This window comes from Sturnira hondurensis, unplaced genomic scaffold (genome assembly GCF_014824575.4).
Source record: "Sturnira hondurensis isolate 20B ecotype Veracruz unplaced genomic scaffold, ASM1482457v3 Scaffold0000780, whole genome shotgun sequence".
NCBI lineage: Eukaryota > Metazoa > Chordata > Mammalia > Chiroptera > Phyllostomidae > Sturnira > Sturnira hondurensis.
The window spans coordinates 22,339,011-22,357,225 of NW_028073411.1; the positions used below are offsets into that span (position 1 = coordinate 22,339,011).

The 18,215-nt window shown below is 63.7% G+C and overlaps 1 protein-coding gene across 3 annotated transcripts in view; it reads left to right on the forward strand.

Annotated features, from left to right (window-relative positions):
• Window positions 1–18,215, forward strand: part of CELSR1 (cadherin EGF LAG seven-pass G-type receptor 1) — a 103,579-nt gene that overhangs the window by 26,487 nt on the left and 58,877 nt on the right. For all 3 annotated transcript variants that reach the window (XM_037049322.1, XM_037049327.1, XM_037049336.1), the window contains exon 2: window positions 7,808–8,446. In XM_037049322.1, the coding sequence (XP_036905217.1) occupies window positions 7,808–8,446 (639 nt within the window). The remainder of the gene's footprint in view (window positions 1–7,807; window positions 8,447–18,215) is intronic.

An 18,215-nucleotide genomic window follows, 5' to 3' on the forward strand; every position in this document is an offset into this window, starting at 1 on the left:
TCCTGTCGGACGTGCCGGAGGGCACAGGGCCCTGTGTGTCTGAAGGTCCCTGTTGGCTGGCCGGGATGGGGACCACGCCTGCGCTCCAGGGACTCTGTGAGCGTCCTCAGAGCCGTCCCCCCGTGGCTTTCCTGCTGCCTGGGCTGGCAGTACCGGGGCCAGGGGCTGCCCTAGGTTCCTCCTGGGTGGTGCTGAGCCCCCAGGTGCCAGGCAGACCTGTCTTCGAGCATCCGCCCTTCTCAGGGGCTGGCTGTGGATCAGGGACCCAGGTGGTTAGAGCCACAGTCCCCTCTAACAGGCCCATTGGGCCTGCACATGTGCACACACATGTGCACACGTGTGTACACGCACCATTCCCTGGGGCCTCCGTGGGTGCCCCACAGGTCACGTTTCCCCGTGCTGCACACAGTGGCTCAGCAGCCCATCTCCCAGGAACACCTGGTCCTTCAGGCTCCCAGGACACCCGCATCCCTGCTGGCCACCGTGCCCCTCGAGTGGGGGAGGGGGGTGTGGGCCTGCAGTGTATCTCTGCTTTGTGTGTGGGGGGTAAGGCCCCACAGCTGCCATTGTCACAGGTGAGGCGAGTGACAGGTGGACACCGGCCCGGGACATGTGCTGACCACAAATCCTTGCCTGGCAGCTCTGCCTGCCCCAAGTGGCCAGTGGTCCTCCTGCAGCGGAGGCTCAGGGTGGGCCCCTCCCCACCTACCACTGCCCCCTCCCCCACCCACCACTCTCGCCCTGGACGTCCCCCGCAACACTTTTCACACAGAGCTTGTCTGAGGCCCATCTGTCACCCGGCCTGGCCACGGCTGCCCGGAGGGCAGGGCTCTGGGCTCCCTCTCTGTCGCCAGACCTGGTCCTGGCACCCAGACGGCGGAGCGTGTTTGCTGAATTAACGAGCAACGGCAACTCTGATCAGCTTCTTCGTGTTTAGGCTGCAGATTTGGACCTTTAAAGGGGTCGCAGCGGTAATCGTCTCCCATTGTAATGGACTCGATCCTGGGTGGTGCCCCGGCACACTCACTCCTCCTCCCCAGGACCCCAGGGCACGCGGAGGGGGCTCCAATCTGCTACTTTTAGGTTGTCTCTCAATCACTCAGTAACAGGCCATCTGATACTAGTCTGATCTCTTCCGTCTGTGCAGACCCGGGCCCGCGGCGCCGGGAAGGAACTTGGAGCAGGGATTCTCCTTCGGAAGCTTGGCAGCGTGTGTGAGTGGGAATGTGTGAGCGTGTATGTGAGTACATGAGTGTGCACGAGTGTAAGTGTGCACATGTGCGTCTGTGCACAAGTGTGTTGGTGTGCATGTGTGTGTGAGTGCACGTATGAGTGTGTGTGTATGTCTGAGTGTGAGGGGACATTAAATGGAGGGTGGGTGGGGCAGGAGGTCCCGGCCATGCACACAGTAGGTGCTCAGTGGAGACCCCTCCTGGGAGCCAGGTGGCCTATGGCAGGGGACGCAGCTGCCGCAGGGAACAGCGGCCGACAGGTAGGGGTGCAGGGGGTATCAGGCCAGGACACATTGCAGAGAACACTCCGCGTGGACTGTGTGCTCATGTGACTTTGCAAAGGACCTGAAACGTGAAGGTGTGTGAAGATTGGGAATAGACTGGGTGGGCGAAGGGGTCAGTGTCTCATGATAACGTTCCACGGCAGTTCCCTGAAGTGGAACCGGGTCCTGTGTCCCCGTCTGCCTGCGGGCAGCCACTGACCACTCCAGGTCCGGTTCATTCCTCAGACACGATGGTACCGCCCCAGCCCCGTGAATGCAGGGTGCAGACGTGGCCGGGCACGGAACAGGAGCGGTGCCCACCACCGGTCTGGGAGATGCAGCCTCAGGCCCTTGGCAGTTAGGAGCACTCAGCCCCCAGTGTTACGACAGGGAAGGTGTCAGCCAGCCAGGTGTTATCGTCAGCTTCACCAGGCTGTCCCCTCCCGTCCAGCTCCCCGACAGTGAGCCAGACGGACGCTGCCCCACGGGCCTGGTGCCATTCTGAGCCTCCTCGAATCTTCTCCCCCACAGACCTCAGAATGGCCTGCTGCTCATTCATTACAGGCGCGGGGTGGGGGTGTGTATGAGGGGCACTAACAAAGGCAGAGGAAGGCGGCCAGTGCAGGACAAATGTGCGGTGGGGGAGGGGGGTGGGCGCTGGCTGCTCTCCTGCGAGGACCAGGTCCAGGTGGGGAAGAGTTTTCGGCCGCCACTGAAGACTCGGGGCTGAGCTCACCATCTGGGGTTGCAGGGGGCACAGAGGCCTGAAAGGAGAGAGCGGGAGATTCGGGCGCAGGAAGGCCTGCCTGTGGCCGGCAGAACAAAGGCGAGAAGAGAGGGCGCCCAGCCCCCGTTCCCGCCCCCGGGGGGGGGGGGGGGGGGGGGGTTCTCCGACCACGTCCACGGAGGCCCCCGGTTAATCATCCAAAGCCTCAGTCCCTACCGTCCAACGTCACGCTGACTCAGTCTCTTGAAATTTAGGATTGGAATTTTCTTAGCAAATGTTTAACCAGGAACAAAAAGAACACCCTCCTTTTCTGCTCTCAGACGTTCTGATGTTCTGATGTAAGCTGCAAATTAACAGCCGTCTGGGCCAATATTTGAGCTTTTCTCTAGAAGAGAAGGACTGGTCGGCTCTTCACTCAACTGGAGGGAGGGGTCCCTGGAAGTGGCGAAGAAGGTCGGTGGGTGGCTGTCCCCACAGAGAGTGGGGGGCCAGGCCGGGCGCCGCCCCTCGCCTGGCAGCATGTGGGTGACGCTCCTGAGGGCCCACTCCAGTGTCTCCGATGGCCACAGGGACACTGCCGGCCGTACCTCCTGCCTGACCAGAGTGGGCGTGGTGGGGGAGTCCTGCTTCGGGCAGTCCTGGGCGGGCCCCACCTGTCCGACTTGAGGTGTCAGGGGCTCAGCAAGGCCCCTCAGTGGCAATCGCGTCTCAGAAGGAGTGTCAGTGAGTGGGGAGACATTTCCGGGTCAGGAGGTCGCCCCTCCGGTCCCCATCTGACGCTGTGCCCCCTGTCCCTGGCGAGAGGCTAAGGCCGCCGCCGCCGCTGCTGGGGGCTGAGCCGGGCTGGGGGACGGCCGGTCGCCTGTAAGGGGCCAGCAGCCAGGGCAGGAGGGCCATGCGGATGCTAGGTCCCTCAGGTCCCTGTCCCTGCGGCTGGCCCACCGGCGGCTCTGTCTCTCTCACCCCGTTCCCCAGGGTGTTTGGGCTGAAGCCCCTCGGGCCCTTCCCTGCAGCCGTGTCAGGGGCCGGGAGCCTACAGGTGCCCGACAGGAGCAGGGCCTCTGACTGCGTCCTGCCCGCCCCACCCACCCGAGGGCCCCGTGCTCACTTGTGTTTACTTTCCTGGAGGCAAAGGAAATAGTATCTGAGGCTGCTGGTTCCAGACACCTTTGTTGTTACCCATTTGCTCTTAATAGGTACAAATTACTGGCAGCAGAGATCCTTGGGGCTCCAGCTCCTCATTAAGCCTCTGCAGTTAGTCACCACTTTCCCTCTCGACAGCGCGAGTGAACAGCGGAGCAGGCGGGGGAGGCAGCCTGGCCTCCCTCTGCCGTTTCGGGAGGATCTCGACCCGGGTCCCCGTGACTCCAGGACAGCGTGTCCTGGGCATCTCTGGGCCCCAAGTCCCTCATCACTGGGCAGCAGAAGCTGCTCTGCCCGTCACGGGGCCATAGGAGAAGCAAGACAGAGACTCGTGTGACTGAGACGTCGTCACACACCTCGAGGGATCGGAGACCCCGTCGTCTCTGGTTAGCTAATGGGGAAACCGAGGCACGGTGCGGTCCGGGCACTTGTCTCTGCTGGTCCCCAGACACAGCCAGCATTCAGAGGCACAGCTGGCAAGCGTGGGTGGTCGAGGGCCAGACGAGGGTCTGGGACGTCACATCGGAGAAATGGAACCTTCCAGTAGCAGATGAAGCGCTGTCCACCCATGCAGGTGACATGGGCTCCGCTCCAGGTCAGATGCGAGGTGGAGAGGTGGCACAAGCAGGTACTCACCCGCACGCCACCCCTCTTTGGGAGACGGGCAAGGCCACTACCGCTGAACTGTCCGGGAGGCGAGGGCGCTGCTTGCCGGCGCTGGTGGAGGTGGAGGCCTGGCCGAGCACCGAGCGCCCTCCAGCATCCGACAGGCAGTGGGGTCCGTGTGTGTGAGAGATGAGACCCTGCCCGCACTCCCCAGGGCTGTGTCCAGGGCTGGAGAGCACAGGGTGTCCTTGGCAGGTGGCCGGGCCACATCGTCCTGCTGGAAGGTGCCCTTTGGCTGAGGAGGCCAGGCACCCAGTTACTCACTGGTTCTTTTAAATGTTTTGGTGATTGATCTTGGCCTCTGGGATCTTGGCCCGGGTTCCAGGATGGGGCAGCAGGGCGGAGGGGTGGTGGGGAGGCCGCCCGGAGGCTCGGGGGCCATGGCCGGCCTCCCGGTGGCAGAGCCTGGGTCAGCCTGGCCGCCTCGGCCGCCCTCAGCAGCAGGGTGGGGAGTGAGGTCCGGCTTCTGGATGCCTGCAGATTCTTCTGTTGGTGTTTGAAATGCACGGAAACCAGGACAGCAGAGGGTCTGGCGGCTCTCAGCGTGGCCCCCCGCGGAGCTGGAGGTGACGTGCTTTTGCCATGGCACGTGACCCTCCCATGTCCAAGGGTCTGCCTTTGGTGTGGACAGCTGCCTGGGTGGAGGCCTGGCACATCACGGGAGCGGGTGGGGTCCTTCATGGCTGAGGGGGAAGGTGAGGACTTGGGCTCCAAACGAGGAGAAACCCAGGGCCTGGGCTGCCTGGGGAGGTCAGAGGGGCTCCCTCCCCGTCTCGGCAAACACGGGCACAGGGAAGTACCAGGCAGAGCTGTGCCCGCCTCTGTAGCCAGCACCTGGAGGGTGCCTGCCAGGTGGGGGACGCCCGGTCAACAAAGCACCGAGGGCCAGTGTGAGTCCGTCCGGGGTTTGTGTGACGCCTGCCAAGCAGCCTCTTCACCAGCCTGTGTGCCCGCCTGGCCTGATACCAGCATCTGTCCCCTCCATCCCCTGAATGCTCGTGGGACGTGAGGAGCCTGTGTCCCGAGGTGTGCGTTCCAGGCTCAGCTTTTGCGGCCCACGAAGAAGAGAGACCAGATGCTGGGCTGCACAGGGTGTAGGCGATAGGAGCCAGAGGGGCCCCCCCCGAGACCACGGGGGCCGTGGGTGGGTGACAAAGACTCACAGTCCTGCCCCTTGAGGCACGGCTGCAGCTCCAGCTGTTGGTGGCCCGGACTCCCTGGGTGCTGCCTGCAGCCCTGGGTGTTCGGAACCCGCCTCTCCTGCTCCGAGTCTTCGATGGGCCTTCCCAGGCCAGGACCACGCTCCTCTGAGCCCTCTGTCCCCGGTCGGAGGGGCTCAAGCCGTCCATCTGCCATTTGCTGCCCAAGCAACCACGGCCGGGCTCCTGGGTCAGCCGCTGGGTGCCTCAGCGTCCTCCTCTGTGAAGGGCCTGCGGCAGTGCCCTGTCGCGGGGGCGAACCTTGGTGCAGAGCCCCTGGGCGGGCCTGGAAACCCGTCCCCATACAAGCCTGTGTGTCCACCCGCCAGAGCCGGGTGGCCGGCAGCACCAGAGACCGCCCCCACCCTAGTCACACCGGTCCGGCTCACGCCCACCTGGAGCCTCGGTGTGGCAGTATCTGGGGTGGCAGCCGAGCGAGTGTGGCCCAGGCAAGCTCTGAGAGGGGCTCGCCGGGATTCAGGCAGGCCCTCCCCCGACACCTGGGGGTCTTTGAAGAGAGGGGTGCGGGGCACAGACACACGGGGAGACCACAGGCGACGGGCAGAGGTGGGAGAGGCGAACACCGTGCGTGGCCCCTGCCCCCAGGGGTGGGCCCTCCAGAGGGGTCGTGATCCCAGACAGGGGTTACCCGTGAAGGCTGCTCCTGCTTCGGGTGCCTGGTCTGGGGTTTGCAGGAGGCCCCTGCCCCTGAGGGTCCCGCGGGTGCGCGCCCTACTGTCCTGTGTCCTTCGCACTGTGACTCGTGGACGGCTCCGTGGGTCAGAAATCCAGCCTGGGCGACAATCAAGTGGATTCACTGTGTCCAGGGCTGGGGTGTCCGGGACGGTTCGTTGTCTTGGAAGGAATTGGGGGGTGGTTTGGACAGAGATGAACAAATGAGAATAAAACCAGGCTGCGAGGCCGCTGTTTGGAGTTGACGTGGGTGCGGCAGAACATGAGGGGTGCACGGAAGGCCCCCTGATGGGGCACGTGTGTCGGAGGCCTGGAAGGCCGTGGGAGCAGCCCCGGCCGAAGAGGAGGCCAACGCTCCCGGCAGAGGACAAGGTGTTTGAAGGCCCTGGGGCCGAGGGAGGGAGCCTGGTGACATGGAGGTGTCATTGTGAGGAGAGGGGTGTGACATGGGGTCAGCGAATGGGTCTTATTCTAGGTGCAGCTGGGCCACGAGAAGCCACTGGGACTGCCGGAGGGAGGCGGAGGGTCGCGGGTCCGGGGAGGAGGAGCAAGGGCCCGTGGGCCCCCAGGGCTCTGCTGTTTTCTCTGGCCTGTGTTTACTTCCCTCATTTCTTGTCCGTAGTCCCCATCGGTCCCGGGCACGTGAGTGGCAGACGGGGTCTGGGCTGCAGACAGAGCAGCCCCTGCCAGGCGGGCCCCTGGGTCTGAGACCAGCCTTGGGGTCCCGTCCCCTTGCCCAGGTCACGCATGTGGTCAGATCCACGAGGCCTGGATGGGGCAGCGACGGGGCGCCCTGCGGGACGCGGGGGCTCGTGTTCTCAGGCACGAAGGGGCCATGTCTCGGTTGTTCTCACCCGTCCCGTGGGTGATGCCAGTTTTCTTGGAATCTGTCGGAACCGCTGCGTGGCTGTGACTGTCCCCCGGAGCACCCGGTGTGTTGGGACTTGCAGGGGAGCGGTTCCATTTCTCCATTGTTTGCACAAGCTTTGTGCTCCACGAGGCGGGGGCTGTACCCCACAGAAATGGGGGACACAGGCAGGGAGCCATGCTGGGGGCAGGGGAGGGGTACAGGTTGGGCTACAGGGACCCTGATCTGAGCAGAGTCAGAAGGATGTGGCCTTGCAGGTTTTCTCAAGTCCCTCGGCATGTTAGAAGTGGGCCTGGGAGGTGGGTGTAGGTCCTCTGTGTGTGGGGGGGGCGCCACACTGGTCAGGTGTCAGGAAGGCTGACGGGCTGCCCCCTCACTGTTCTGGCGAGCCCCTGGGCCCCGCCCTTGGACAGCCCCTTTGATTCTGGGCTCCGAGCCCATGGTGCTCAGCCCTGGAACCAAAACATCCTGCCCTTTTCTGCCTCAAAAATCCACGTCTCACGACTTACTTGCTTGTGTTGGCTGAGGTGCGGTGTCCCCGCATGCCCGTCTGTCCCCCCACACTGCCAAGCCTGTCCTGGGTGCTGGGCACACAGAGATGAGGCGGGAGGGGAGTCCTTCACTGCAGCCCAGCCAGGCCTGCCTGGGCGGGACTGTCCTCAACACTGGGGGGTCCAAGCTGGGCCAGTGTGACGGCAGGGTTGGGGGTGGGGTCTCCTGGTGGCCGGAACAGCTGCAGAGGCGTAAAACCAGGGCTCGGGGTCCCCACGTACCTGGAGTGGAGTAAGTGGGGGTGTCTCAGGGTGGCCAGGGGCTGGATCAGGGTGGCCTTGGGATGTCCCACTGAGCGGCTTCTGAGCAGGAGGGATGTGGGGGTTGGGGGGGCTGGGCTTTCGGAAGCCGGCGTGGAGGGAGGGAGAGAGAGGAACACGGGAGGCGGCTTACAGGTGGGACTGCGCCCCCCCCCCCCGTCCCACCCAGGCACCGTGTGACCCGCCCCCGCTTGTGTCTTGCAGATGGCGTGCACAGCGTCGTGGCGCTCTGCACCCTGAGGGTCACCATCATCACGGACGACATGCTGACCAACAGCATTACTGTCCGCCTGGAGAACATGTCGCAGGAGAGGTTCCTGTCCCCGCTGCTGTCCCTCTTCGTGGAGGGGGTGGCCGCGGTGCTGTCCACCCCCAAGGACGCCGTCTTCGTGTTCAACATCCAGAACGACACGGACGTCAGCTCCAACATCCTGAACGTGACCTTCTCCGCGCTGCTCCCGGGCGGCGTGCGGGACAAGTTCTTCCCCTCGGAGGACCTGCAGGAGCAGATCTACCTGAACCGCACGCTGCTGACCGCCGTGTCCGCCCAGCGCGTGCTGCCCTTCGACGACAACATCTGCCTGCGAGAGCCCTGCGAGAACTACATGAAGTGCGTGTCGGTGCTCAAGTTCGACAGCTCGGCGCCCTTCCTCAGCTCCGCCACCGTGCTCTTCCGGCCCATCCACCCCATCACCGGCCTGCGCTGCCGCTGCCCGCCCGGCTTCACCGGCGACTACTGCGAGACGGAGATCGACCTGTGCTACTCCGGCCCCTGCGGCGCCAATGGCCGCTGCCGCCGCCGCGAGGGCGGCTACAGCTGCGAGTGTGCGGAGGGCTTCACGGGTAGGTGCCGCCCGCCAGGGCCCTGGCGGGTGCGGCTGATTGCGGGCGTTTGGGGGGCGGCAGCGGGCCCCTCCGCCTTGCCCGAGGCTCCAGACTCACACATCTCAGGGTTCCCGGGGGTGGGGTTTTCCTCGTCCACTGCCCTGCTGGGGAGACAGGCCCCGGGCGGGGGTGTCGGCCTGCTCCCTTTTCTGACAACAGTTCTGAGGTCCCTTGGGACCCAGATGACATGTCATTTGTGAGAATAGACTTCACCTGGGGAAGGTCTGAGTGCCTGATCGTGCTCCTCGGAGGTGGCTTCCTTGGAAAGCACTTCTTCCCGGAGGATTCGGGCCTCTGGTTTCGGTCAGCAGCGTTGCCGAAGTCGGGACGGAAGTCAGAGCCGGTGATCGCTGGGGCCTGGAATAAGGTTCCAGCTTCCACGCCCCAGTGTCACGGCAGAGATGACTCACCCTCTCTGCCGGGAACCGCTCTGGGCTGCAGTCGCCCGGACCCAGAGCAAACGGTGGTGCCCAAGGCGACCGACGCTGCTTTTAAAAGCCCGGAGCCTGCCCAAAGCCGCACACAGCCTTGGGTTCCTGCCTTCTGTCTTCTGTCGCCCACCCGCAAGGGTGGTGGTGGGGGGGGGCACTTGCAGAAGGAGCTTGCAGTGGCCTCACTATGCGTTGGCTGGCTTTTCAGGGAGCTGTCTGGGGATCAGCGGGGCTGGATTCACACGGGAGGTGGCTTTGAGCTTCTTCCTTCGACTGTGCGCTGTTTCCCTGCTTTATGCGAACAGCTGGGACGCTGTCGTCTGCCAGTGCAGCCCGAGTTTACCAAGCTTAGACGGGGGTTTACGGCATTAGCAGGTGGTCCCGAAGCCGGAAGAGACAGGGAAGCCAGGCTGGGGCCCCGGAGGAAGGAGGCGGCCGCTGTGCCCTGAGCTTCTCATCAGACCGGAGGGGTGGCCGCCGAAGGGATCGGGTTTGGCAGCCTTGGGAGGGGTGTGCACCCCGGCCTGCCGAGTCGTCCAGTTTTCATCTGGGAGGAACTGCCCAGGGGTGGCGAAGACACGTGATTACCTGCTCCACGTCCTCCCCTGCCTTGCCATCGGCAGCCAGCTGTCCTTCTGTCCTCCCAGCTGTCCTTCTGTCCTTCCAGTTGGGTCCGAAGGTCTCTCCCCACTGTCTCGCTCAGCGAGTGTTAACCAGAATTCCTGCTGCACTGGACTCGGTGGGGAGCGGGGAACACGAGGGAGACCCCTGCCCCCTTCCTCCCGTCTTGAGTTTGTCGGGGGCTGGCGAGGGGGCTCTGGTTCTGCCCAGGAGACCGGGACACCCCCCAAGTGTTAGTGGCACCATGCTGTGAGGAGGTCACCTCTGGGAGGTTGCTGTCCCTTCCTCTCCTTCCCAGTTCTCGGCCTTTCCACCTCTGTGGGAGGCTGTGGCCCAGGACGCCCAGGACGAGCCCACCTCACCCCAGGGAGCGGTCACTGTCCCGCCGCATGGGTACTGATGGGGCACCTGCTGCGTGTCCCGCCAGCTGGCACTGGCCCCATCGGTGGGCGGCCGAAGCCGAGCCAGTCGGTGCGCCCTTCCCCTGGACGAGACATGTCCCTGGGGCCCTGGTGGAGGAGACCCTCCAGCAGCCCCCGCTCTGGGGGGCCTAGGCTGGGGTCTAACGGGGTCGAGGGTCCCGGCACTGCCTCGTGGGCCACAGCAGCAGCCTGGGCCTGGGCAGGGTAAACTGGGGCTGCTAGGGACCCACAGGTGCCCAGGTCCCCTGCAGAGAGGGGCTGATCTGTGAGCTCCCCAAGTTCTCAAATCTCGTTCTCATCACGGGAGTCGTTTCAGAGAAATGATGACCGGGAGACGGCCTGGCCCGTCGTTGGCAGAAGTCCCACCGGCCCGGCAGGGAGGTGGGGGGGTGGCGGCAAATTGGAGCCCCTCAGCACCGAGACGAGGGTGTGTGTCTCCCCTGGAGACGGGCTGATGCGGGCCGATTACCGCTCCTCCACCCCTTCCCCTCTTTCCTCCTCTCTTCCTTTGAAGCCCTCGCTCTCCTGCGTGGAGGTAATTGAGCCCATTTCTTCGTGGTGAAAGCTGCGCTGTCGTCGTGAGGGTCTAATTACGCGATCCTGGTAAGCCGAGCCGGAGCCTGGCGCTGCAGCAGCTTCCTGTGCCGCCCAGGCCAGCTCGGTGGGCGGAGGGAGGGTCCGTGGGTCCCGAGTCCGCCTTGGCCTGGGGTAGCTTCCAAGGCCCCGGGGAGAGCTGTCCCTGCTCACTGCCTCCCTCAGAATCCACCTCAGAGCCGCCCCTGCTCCCGGAAGTTTCCGGAAGGGATCCCGACTTCCTCGAGTGCCATCGTCCCTGTCCCTCGAGGCTTCCTGGGGGTCGTGTTATGGGTTGGTTGTTCCCCTCTCTCCGAGGGTCATTCCATGATCTCCCTGTCCCTCAGGCCAGGGGGTCAGGGGTTAACAGGCTTGTTCCTCACGCCGGTCCAAGCACAGGTCCTAATGCCTTTGATGCTCTGGTCACTGCGCCGGAGAGCACAGGACACCCTTCTGCTCCTTTGTCCCTTTCTGTGCAGACCCCAAGGTGGCCGTGGCGGTTCGGTTCCAGCCCGGGCAGGCCCCCTGCTCTCTGCACGGCGGTGTGTGACACCGCCGAGTGCCCGGGCTGGCCCTGCGCCTCTGTCTCAGGGCGCCGTCCCTCCCACTGTGGGCACGGGCTGATCTCATCGAAGGCCAGGCCGGGGTCTGACCACAGGTGCAGTCCCGAGGAGGCGTGTTGGAGGGGAGGCCTGGCATGGTCCCACTGGGCAGCTGCCCCCGGTGCCTCCTGGGTGTTTATTCTGGAGCCTCTATACCCCCCGGGCTGCCTGTCTGCTCCCAGAGGGGCTTTTGGTAGCGGCTCAGCTGGGGTGTGACCTGGCCCAGGGGCCAGCGAGTCTGTAGCCATTCTGGAGAGTCTCAGCTCGGCCGGCTTAGAGCTTTGTGCCAACTCCCCCAGAGGGGACGCCCAGCTGTCCTGTGCGAGGGATTCCCTGGGACCCTGGCTGTCCCCCGTGGTAATGTATTTCTACCGTCATGTGACCTACGACGAACTCCCGGAGCCATCCCAGGCTGAACCCTGTGTGTCCGTGTTCGAGGTGCCACGTGGGCTCCGAGCTGTGCCCTCCCCTATGGAGGACGGCCCCAGGACTCAGGGACACGAGGCTGCCGGTGCTCACGGGCTGTGCAGGATTAAAGCCCTGCCTCCAACATCCGTCCTCACGTCGAATCTGGCGCTTAAACCAGCAAGCCGTTCCGGTTCAGGATGGAAAGCGAGACCTAGACTGTAACTAAGTGCTCAGATTAAGCAGGCACAGAGTCCTGCCTCTGTGGTGCGGGTTGGCTCCTGGGCCACGTGGTTTCCCTGGAAGGTCGTTTCCGAGAGGCGGTGGTGTGGATAGGCTCAGCCAGCGCCTTCTAGGAGCTCTCTGCGGGGTTCCCACCCATCCCCCACCCCCGGATCCGGGGCTCTGGCTGCATCAGCCCCTCCCCCCGCTGGGCAGAGTGCACAGGACAGCCGACTGCCATGGGGGACAAGGTTGAACACCAGAGTGACCTGTTTCTCCCTGGGGCTCCGTGAGCTCCCCAGGCTGCTGTATCGAAGGCCACAGACTTGAGGGCTAAGAACCTCGGAGACGGACTCTCTCTCTCTCAGTTGGGGAGGCCCGAAGGCCAAAATCAGGGTGTGGGCTCACTCACGCTCCCCCGGATGCTCCAAGGGACCGTCCTGCCCACCTCTTCCTAGCTTTGGTGGCCCCAGGCGAACCCCGAGTTCCCTGGCGTCTGCGGCAGGCCAGTCTCGGCCCCTGCCCTCTCACGGTCTCCTCCCCGTCCGTGTCCTCTCAGAGTCCTCGCTTCCTTTTCCTACAAGGACAGTGGTCACTGCCCCAGGGCCCCGCTCACCCAGTGTCATCTCACGTGATCCCATCAGCACGAGCCTGCTTCCAAATAAGGTTGCAGTTGCCGGCACCAGGGCTCGGGCCTGGGACATGCGATTTGGGGGGCCCAGTTTCACCAACTCAAGGCTCTGCTGGACAGCGGCCACTTCTTCTCACCTGGCTTGTCCAGCTTCTGTCCACCGGGGCCAGAGGACACACCCAGGTGGGGACAGGCTTCGTGGCTCGTTTGCCTGCTGGAGACTCGGACGCAAGAGCAGGGAAGCCCCACGCCCCACGAGGCCCACTTCTGGGCACAAGGGGTGAGTCAGCCTAAAGCAGAAGCCGGCACCACCAGTCTGACCTTGGCTGGAGAAGCGGCCGAAGACACACCTCACGCAGTCCGGACCCCCTCCGGAGGCCCCCCCGTGCCGTCGGAGAGGGGCAGAGGCTCCTGGGCCGGGTTCTGCTGGGTCCCCCTCCGCAGGCTCTGAGCACCCGGCGTGGTGGTAGCTGGCTCCATCCTCGGCCTCCGTGGCCACAGCTCCTACTCCGGACCCTCGTCCCCCGCCCTCTCCTGAGGACCTTGTGGCTGCCTCGGGCCCCCAGTAACCCCGGATCACCTCCCACGTCAGAGTCCCTGCCGGAACCAGCCCCTGCGAAGCCCCTTGTGCAGTCGCCTGTCCTCAGGCTACTGGGGGGAGGCTGTGGACATTGTGGGGGCCCGCCATCCTGCTGCCCAGGCCCCTGGCTCCCACCGGGCTTGGCCCCTCGGCGTTCAGCACGTATTTGTGGCAGGAATGAGTGAGCGAGGCTTTGGACATGGGTGCCAGTGTGGGGTTGGCTGTGCCCACTGCTTCTCTGGAGGCACAGGAGTGGCTGGGGGCCAGCCCAGTCCCCCACACCGGGGTCCTTTCCGTTGTGTGGATGAGTGGCCGTCTCCCTGTGGCTGTCCTGGGCGGGGTCTGCAGGCTGGGGGTGGGGGGCAGACTTAGGAGATGGAGCTGCCGTTACAGCTGGAGGGGGAGCCGGTGGTGACGAGGGCCACTGGGCTGTCCTGTGACTCCAGGTGACAGGGAAGGAATGCATGTTCTCCTCCTGGACATGGACCTGGCCCGAGTGGCTGCCCCCTCTCCAGGCAGGAAGGGGAGTCTTCCCTCCGCAGGGGCTGAGCCGCTGTCTTGTTCGGTGATGGAGGTATTGGTTAGCATTCCGGCTGCGCTGGGGCACGTTGCTGTTTGAGAGTTGGCTCGGTTCCCCTCCTAACCGATAACGCAGGGAGGGGGCGCCCCTCTGAGCCTCGAGGCACAGCTGCTGGGTCCCCACCCTGCCAAGGTTGTCTTTACCTGCCCAGCGGGAGTGAGCCCAGCACCTTGCCGCCCCCCAACTCTGTCCTCCTGGGTTGGAAGTCTTTCAGGGCCACCGTCTACACAGTGGGGTGCCCCCACCTCATCGTGAGAGGAGTGGGGGGTGGGCCAAGCCCTCTCTGCTGAAAGGACGGGTCCCCGGCGCGGCTGGGGCTGGGGCTGGCTGGCCGGGACCCTCTGCAGTAAGTGCCCGGAGGTGAAACTGCACAGGGCTCAGCCAGGTGAGCCGGTCCAGCCCCCAGCCCCTCGGGGCCTCCTGTAGAAACCGCCAAACTGCAGGTACACTGGAATCTTTTTTTCTGCTGGAATGCATTTTCTATTTCTGTTTTTAAAATGGGTGTGTTCGGGGTTCTGGGAATTTGGTCCAAGGACAACATTGAAGTCACAGGGAGAGGCCCCACCCAGGACCAGCCTGCGGGGCCCGGCTTCCGCCTTCCCTCCCTGCAGGTGGGGGTGGGGGTGGGGGCCTGGTGGTCCGGAGGGGAGGGCCCCGCAGGTGTCTGGGCTCCCCCAGGTGGTGAGAAAGTCAAACAAAGTGAAGAGGAGAGGTGTGACAGGGGGCTGGGGGAGAGGAGAGAAAAGGGGGGTGGCCCCGGCCTCAGGAGTCTCAGGTGCCAAGGGCTCACCGTGGGGCTTTGCAAAATCTGCTCACGGCTTCCAGACACTCGCCTCTTCCACGTGGAGGGGAGCCCAGGGCAAGAAACACAACTCCTGCCCTCTGGGAGGGAGTACAGCCAGGGAAACTGAGGCGCTGGTTAGGGTCTTGCTTGAAAATCTCCGTCCCAGGCAGTGGCGTGGTGAGGGGAGGGGCAGCAGGGGTGCTGAGACCCCAGTGGGGACTGAGGACCAGTGGGCACATTTTTAGTGTTTAGTCGTTGGGGACGCAGCCGCCCCCTCTCAGGCGCCCTGCAAGGTCCCCGTCCTTCACCTGCGACCGTGTGCCTCCCCTGCTGGAGAGGGCCCTGACAGCGGCCCCAGTGTGTCTCTGTGAGGACGGAGATCCCGGCCCATGGACTCAACTCCAGAGTGGGGACGGGCTTCCACAGGGTGGGGTGGTCTTCAGGCTGCCGTGTCCGGGGGTGTCCTGGGCCTTCATGCCCCAAGCACGTCCCGATCTGTACTTCTGCCTGAACTGCAGGCGCACACTTCCCATGCTTCCCACGGCCTTCGGAAATTCGAGTTTTTCTAGTTCCAATCCCTTAGCTGTTTCTTAGGACTGGAGGCAACTGTCTCCTCACTGAAAAGCACGAGTCATCAAACCTGAACTGCCCTTCCCCTCCCCGGCCCTCCCAGCCCCCCACCGTCCGGGGGGCTCCGCCCGGCTGTGCACCCCTGTCTGCCTGGCCCCCATCTCTGTCCTCCCTGCCCCGCCTTCCACAGACATCCCTGTGCTGGTTCCCACCGGGGTTCCCACCCGGGCACTGTTTTTCCATCCAGATTCCTTCGCCTGTAAAGAATTTCCTTTTGTTGTGGGTTCTGTTCTCTGTGCACCCCCCACCCCGGTGTCCTGGTTTCTGAGGTGGGGGTGTGTTGCTTTGCCGGGGCACCGGGACTGGCCAGCGGGGCTCCGCCGGCACCCCTGGGCTCCGTCTGTGACCTGGACCTGGTGGCTGTGCGTGCGAGCCGTGGGTTCGAGTCCTGTGGAGCTGGGGGCTTCTCCGGAGGCCTCGACGCCTCAGGGTCTGTGTGTCTGACACTGGCTTGGGGGCCCTGGGCAGTCGGACAGTGTCACCTCGCCCCCAAGCCTGGTGTGGGACAGGCATCCAGTGACAGGGACGTGAGTGAGGCTTTGGGGGTTGGCTGCTGGAAGCTTCTGTTTTGTAGTTATGAATTTTTTCTCATGGGGGGGCTCACATTTTCTGTTCGGGGTTCTGCCGGAACTGCGCTGTCTGTCATCTGCAGGGGCTGTGGCGTGCTGCATGCATTATTCAGCGAGGCTATCGGTTTGCCCAGGTGAACCCGATCCAGGCGTGGGGGTGGGGCCCGCGGTAATAGGGGCCGTAGAGGGAGGGTGGGATTTTCCTCCAAGTTTCGAATGACTCGGGAGCAAGCGTTCACCCCAAGCAGAATACTGGGGCGAAAGGAGGAGCCCGAGTTTGTTGAGAATGAGAGCCCCTGAAAAGAGAGAGTTAAGTCTTGATAGTAACGCACCTCTGAGAACGGGGATTTCACTCGAGTGGTGTCTCTCGTGAGGGCGGTGTAACAAAAACTGTAGATTCGGGACTCACTAAACTTGATCCAAATCACTCCCCTCAGATAAGACGAGTTTAAGAATTAGGAACCGTTGTGTTCTCTCCCCTCCCGACTCCTCGCTCGGCGACACCACGTGGGTTGGCTGTGGTGGGGGTTGGGGGATGTGCCCCATGGAAATGAGCAAGAGCTACCAACCAGGGCGCCCCCGCTCCGCCAGGCTGGCCGGTAGGCTTTGCTAGCACACCACTGCATGAAATATGTACATTTAAGGAAAAACAGAAGCCGGTTAATGCACAGTTTAAACAAAGCCGGTGGGCGCTGTGGACTTGGCAGGAGAGCCCTGGTCAGGTGCCCACGTGCGTCTGGGCCCTGACTGAAGGCTCCAGAACCCAATGTGAGACCCTGTCCCAGCCGGCCCAGTTCACCCGAAACCCAGACGCTCAGAGTTCTCACTGCCTTTTATTAAAAGGGCGTGTTTGACTGTAGAATTCTTCGCCTATTACATCAACATATTTCCAACCCGTATGAATCAAATGCATGAATTATGTCGGTTTTACAGCTTTTCACAGCTTTCATTGTTGGCTTGGAGTTGGGAATCCTGGCACGTTGGGACTTCACAGGCACCCGGCCCCTCGGGTCCTGCGGGTCATCAGCGGCCCCTCCGTGTGCTGGGCTGTCATGAGTGCCCTCCACGCGGGAGGTGATTGTCGGATACTCACTGTGTGCTGATCGTCTCAGATCTGGTCCCCAGATGGACCCGACACCGGCCCCAGAGCCTGGGGAGACACCTGCTAAGTAGGGGTGGCCGCACCCCATGTGTGGCCTCAGGGCTGCGGCCAGTTCTCTGTAGAGGGGAGACCCTGGGCCTATCGGAGTCTGTCCTGGGCCCCTGGGCTGCTCCGGCCGGTGGGCAGAGCCTCCAGAAGCAGCCAGGCACAGGGAAGCCATCCACAGGGGCCAGGAGACATGACCAGAGGAGGGTGTCCACTGGGTCCTAGTGGTCAGTAGTGGTGAGCCCCTGCATCAGCCCGATGGATCCCCGCCTGCGGACTCCATGTGCAGGGTCAGTGAATATAGGCTGGCTGGGCAGGTGGCTGAGGGCCAGCAGGCCTCAGGCAGTGGGACATCACAGGGTGGAGGGGTTGACCCTCGGCCTGGGCCAGCCGGGCCGACCTTCCCAAGAGCCCTTCCCTGTGTTAATGGCGAACCAGCCAGCGTGTAAGGCCCTTTGCCTTTCTGGACAGGCAGTGACCCCCCCTCCAGGTGGGAGACCCTGAAGGGAACAGAGGGGGAGATCGGGTTTGAGGTCCGGGCTGCAGGGGAGAAAACAAGGGGAGAAGTGGGTGGCTGTGGCCATGGGGAGCTGGCCCGGAGAGAGGGTGCAAAGGGCTGGGTGAGAGCCTGTCTCCAGGGCAGAGGCCAGAGTCTGGCTAATGGCTCGGGACCCGGGGACATAGCCCTGCATGGTCACACGCGGCTGCGCCGCGGGTCCCAGTGTGTGCATCCGCCAGCATTTTCTGTGACCATAATTTTATGGCAGACACAAAGGGCACTGTGGAATGTGAGTGCTGCCCCCCAATCAGTGTCCGGAGGGTACTTCATTTGGGGCGTGACTTCATTTGGGAACAGGGTCGTGACTTCATTTAGGAACAGGGTCTTCCCAGGTGTAGTGAGTTAGCTGTCGAGATGGAATCAGTGATCAGGGTCCTTACAGAGAGAAGGATGTTTGCGACGAAGGGAGGACTCGTGTGACAATGGAGGCAGGGACCAGATGGTGGGGCCGAAAGCCAGGGGCACCTGGGGACCCCCAGGGCTGGAAGAGGCAGGAAGGACCCTCCCCAGAGCGTCAGGGGGGGAGCCTGGCCCATCTGCTCCCGGATGCGGGGCTTCTGGCTCCAGACCAAGTGAGAACGGACGTGGGCCGTGTGCGTCCCCGATTTGCGGGACTTCCGTGCGGCAGCACCAGGGGACAATAGAATTGTCTCACCGGAAATGAAATAAAAGTAACTTCAGAGTCGACACAAAATGAGCACCCGCTTCACGGAGACTCAGGGGTGGTTTTCGGCTCAGCAGCAGCAGCAGCAGGCCCCCCCGTTTGCCAGCGCTGTGCGGGGGGTGCCCCATGCTGGAAGGCAGCAGGGTGGTTGTAGGAGCCGCCGGGCAGGGCCCCCACCCCCGACGTTCCCCATTCCCGACGAGGTCTCCCCGCCCCCCTGGAAGCTGCATTTGGAAGCAGGACCTCCAGCCGCAAAGTCAAACTCAGATTCTTCCGGACAATGAAGATCTTGCGCCATGGCTGTGCA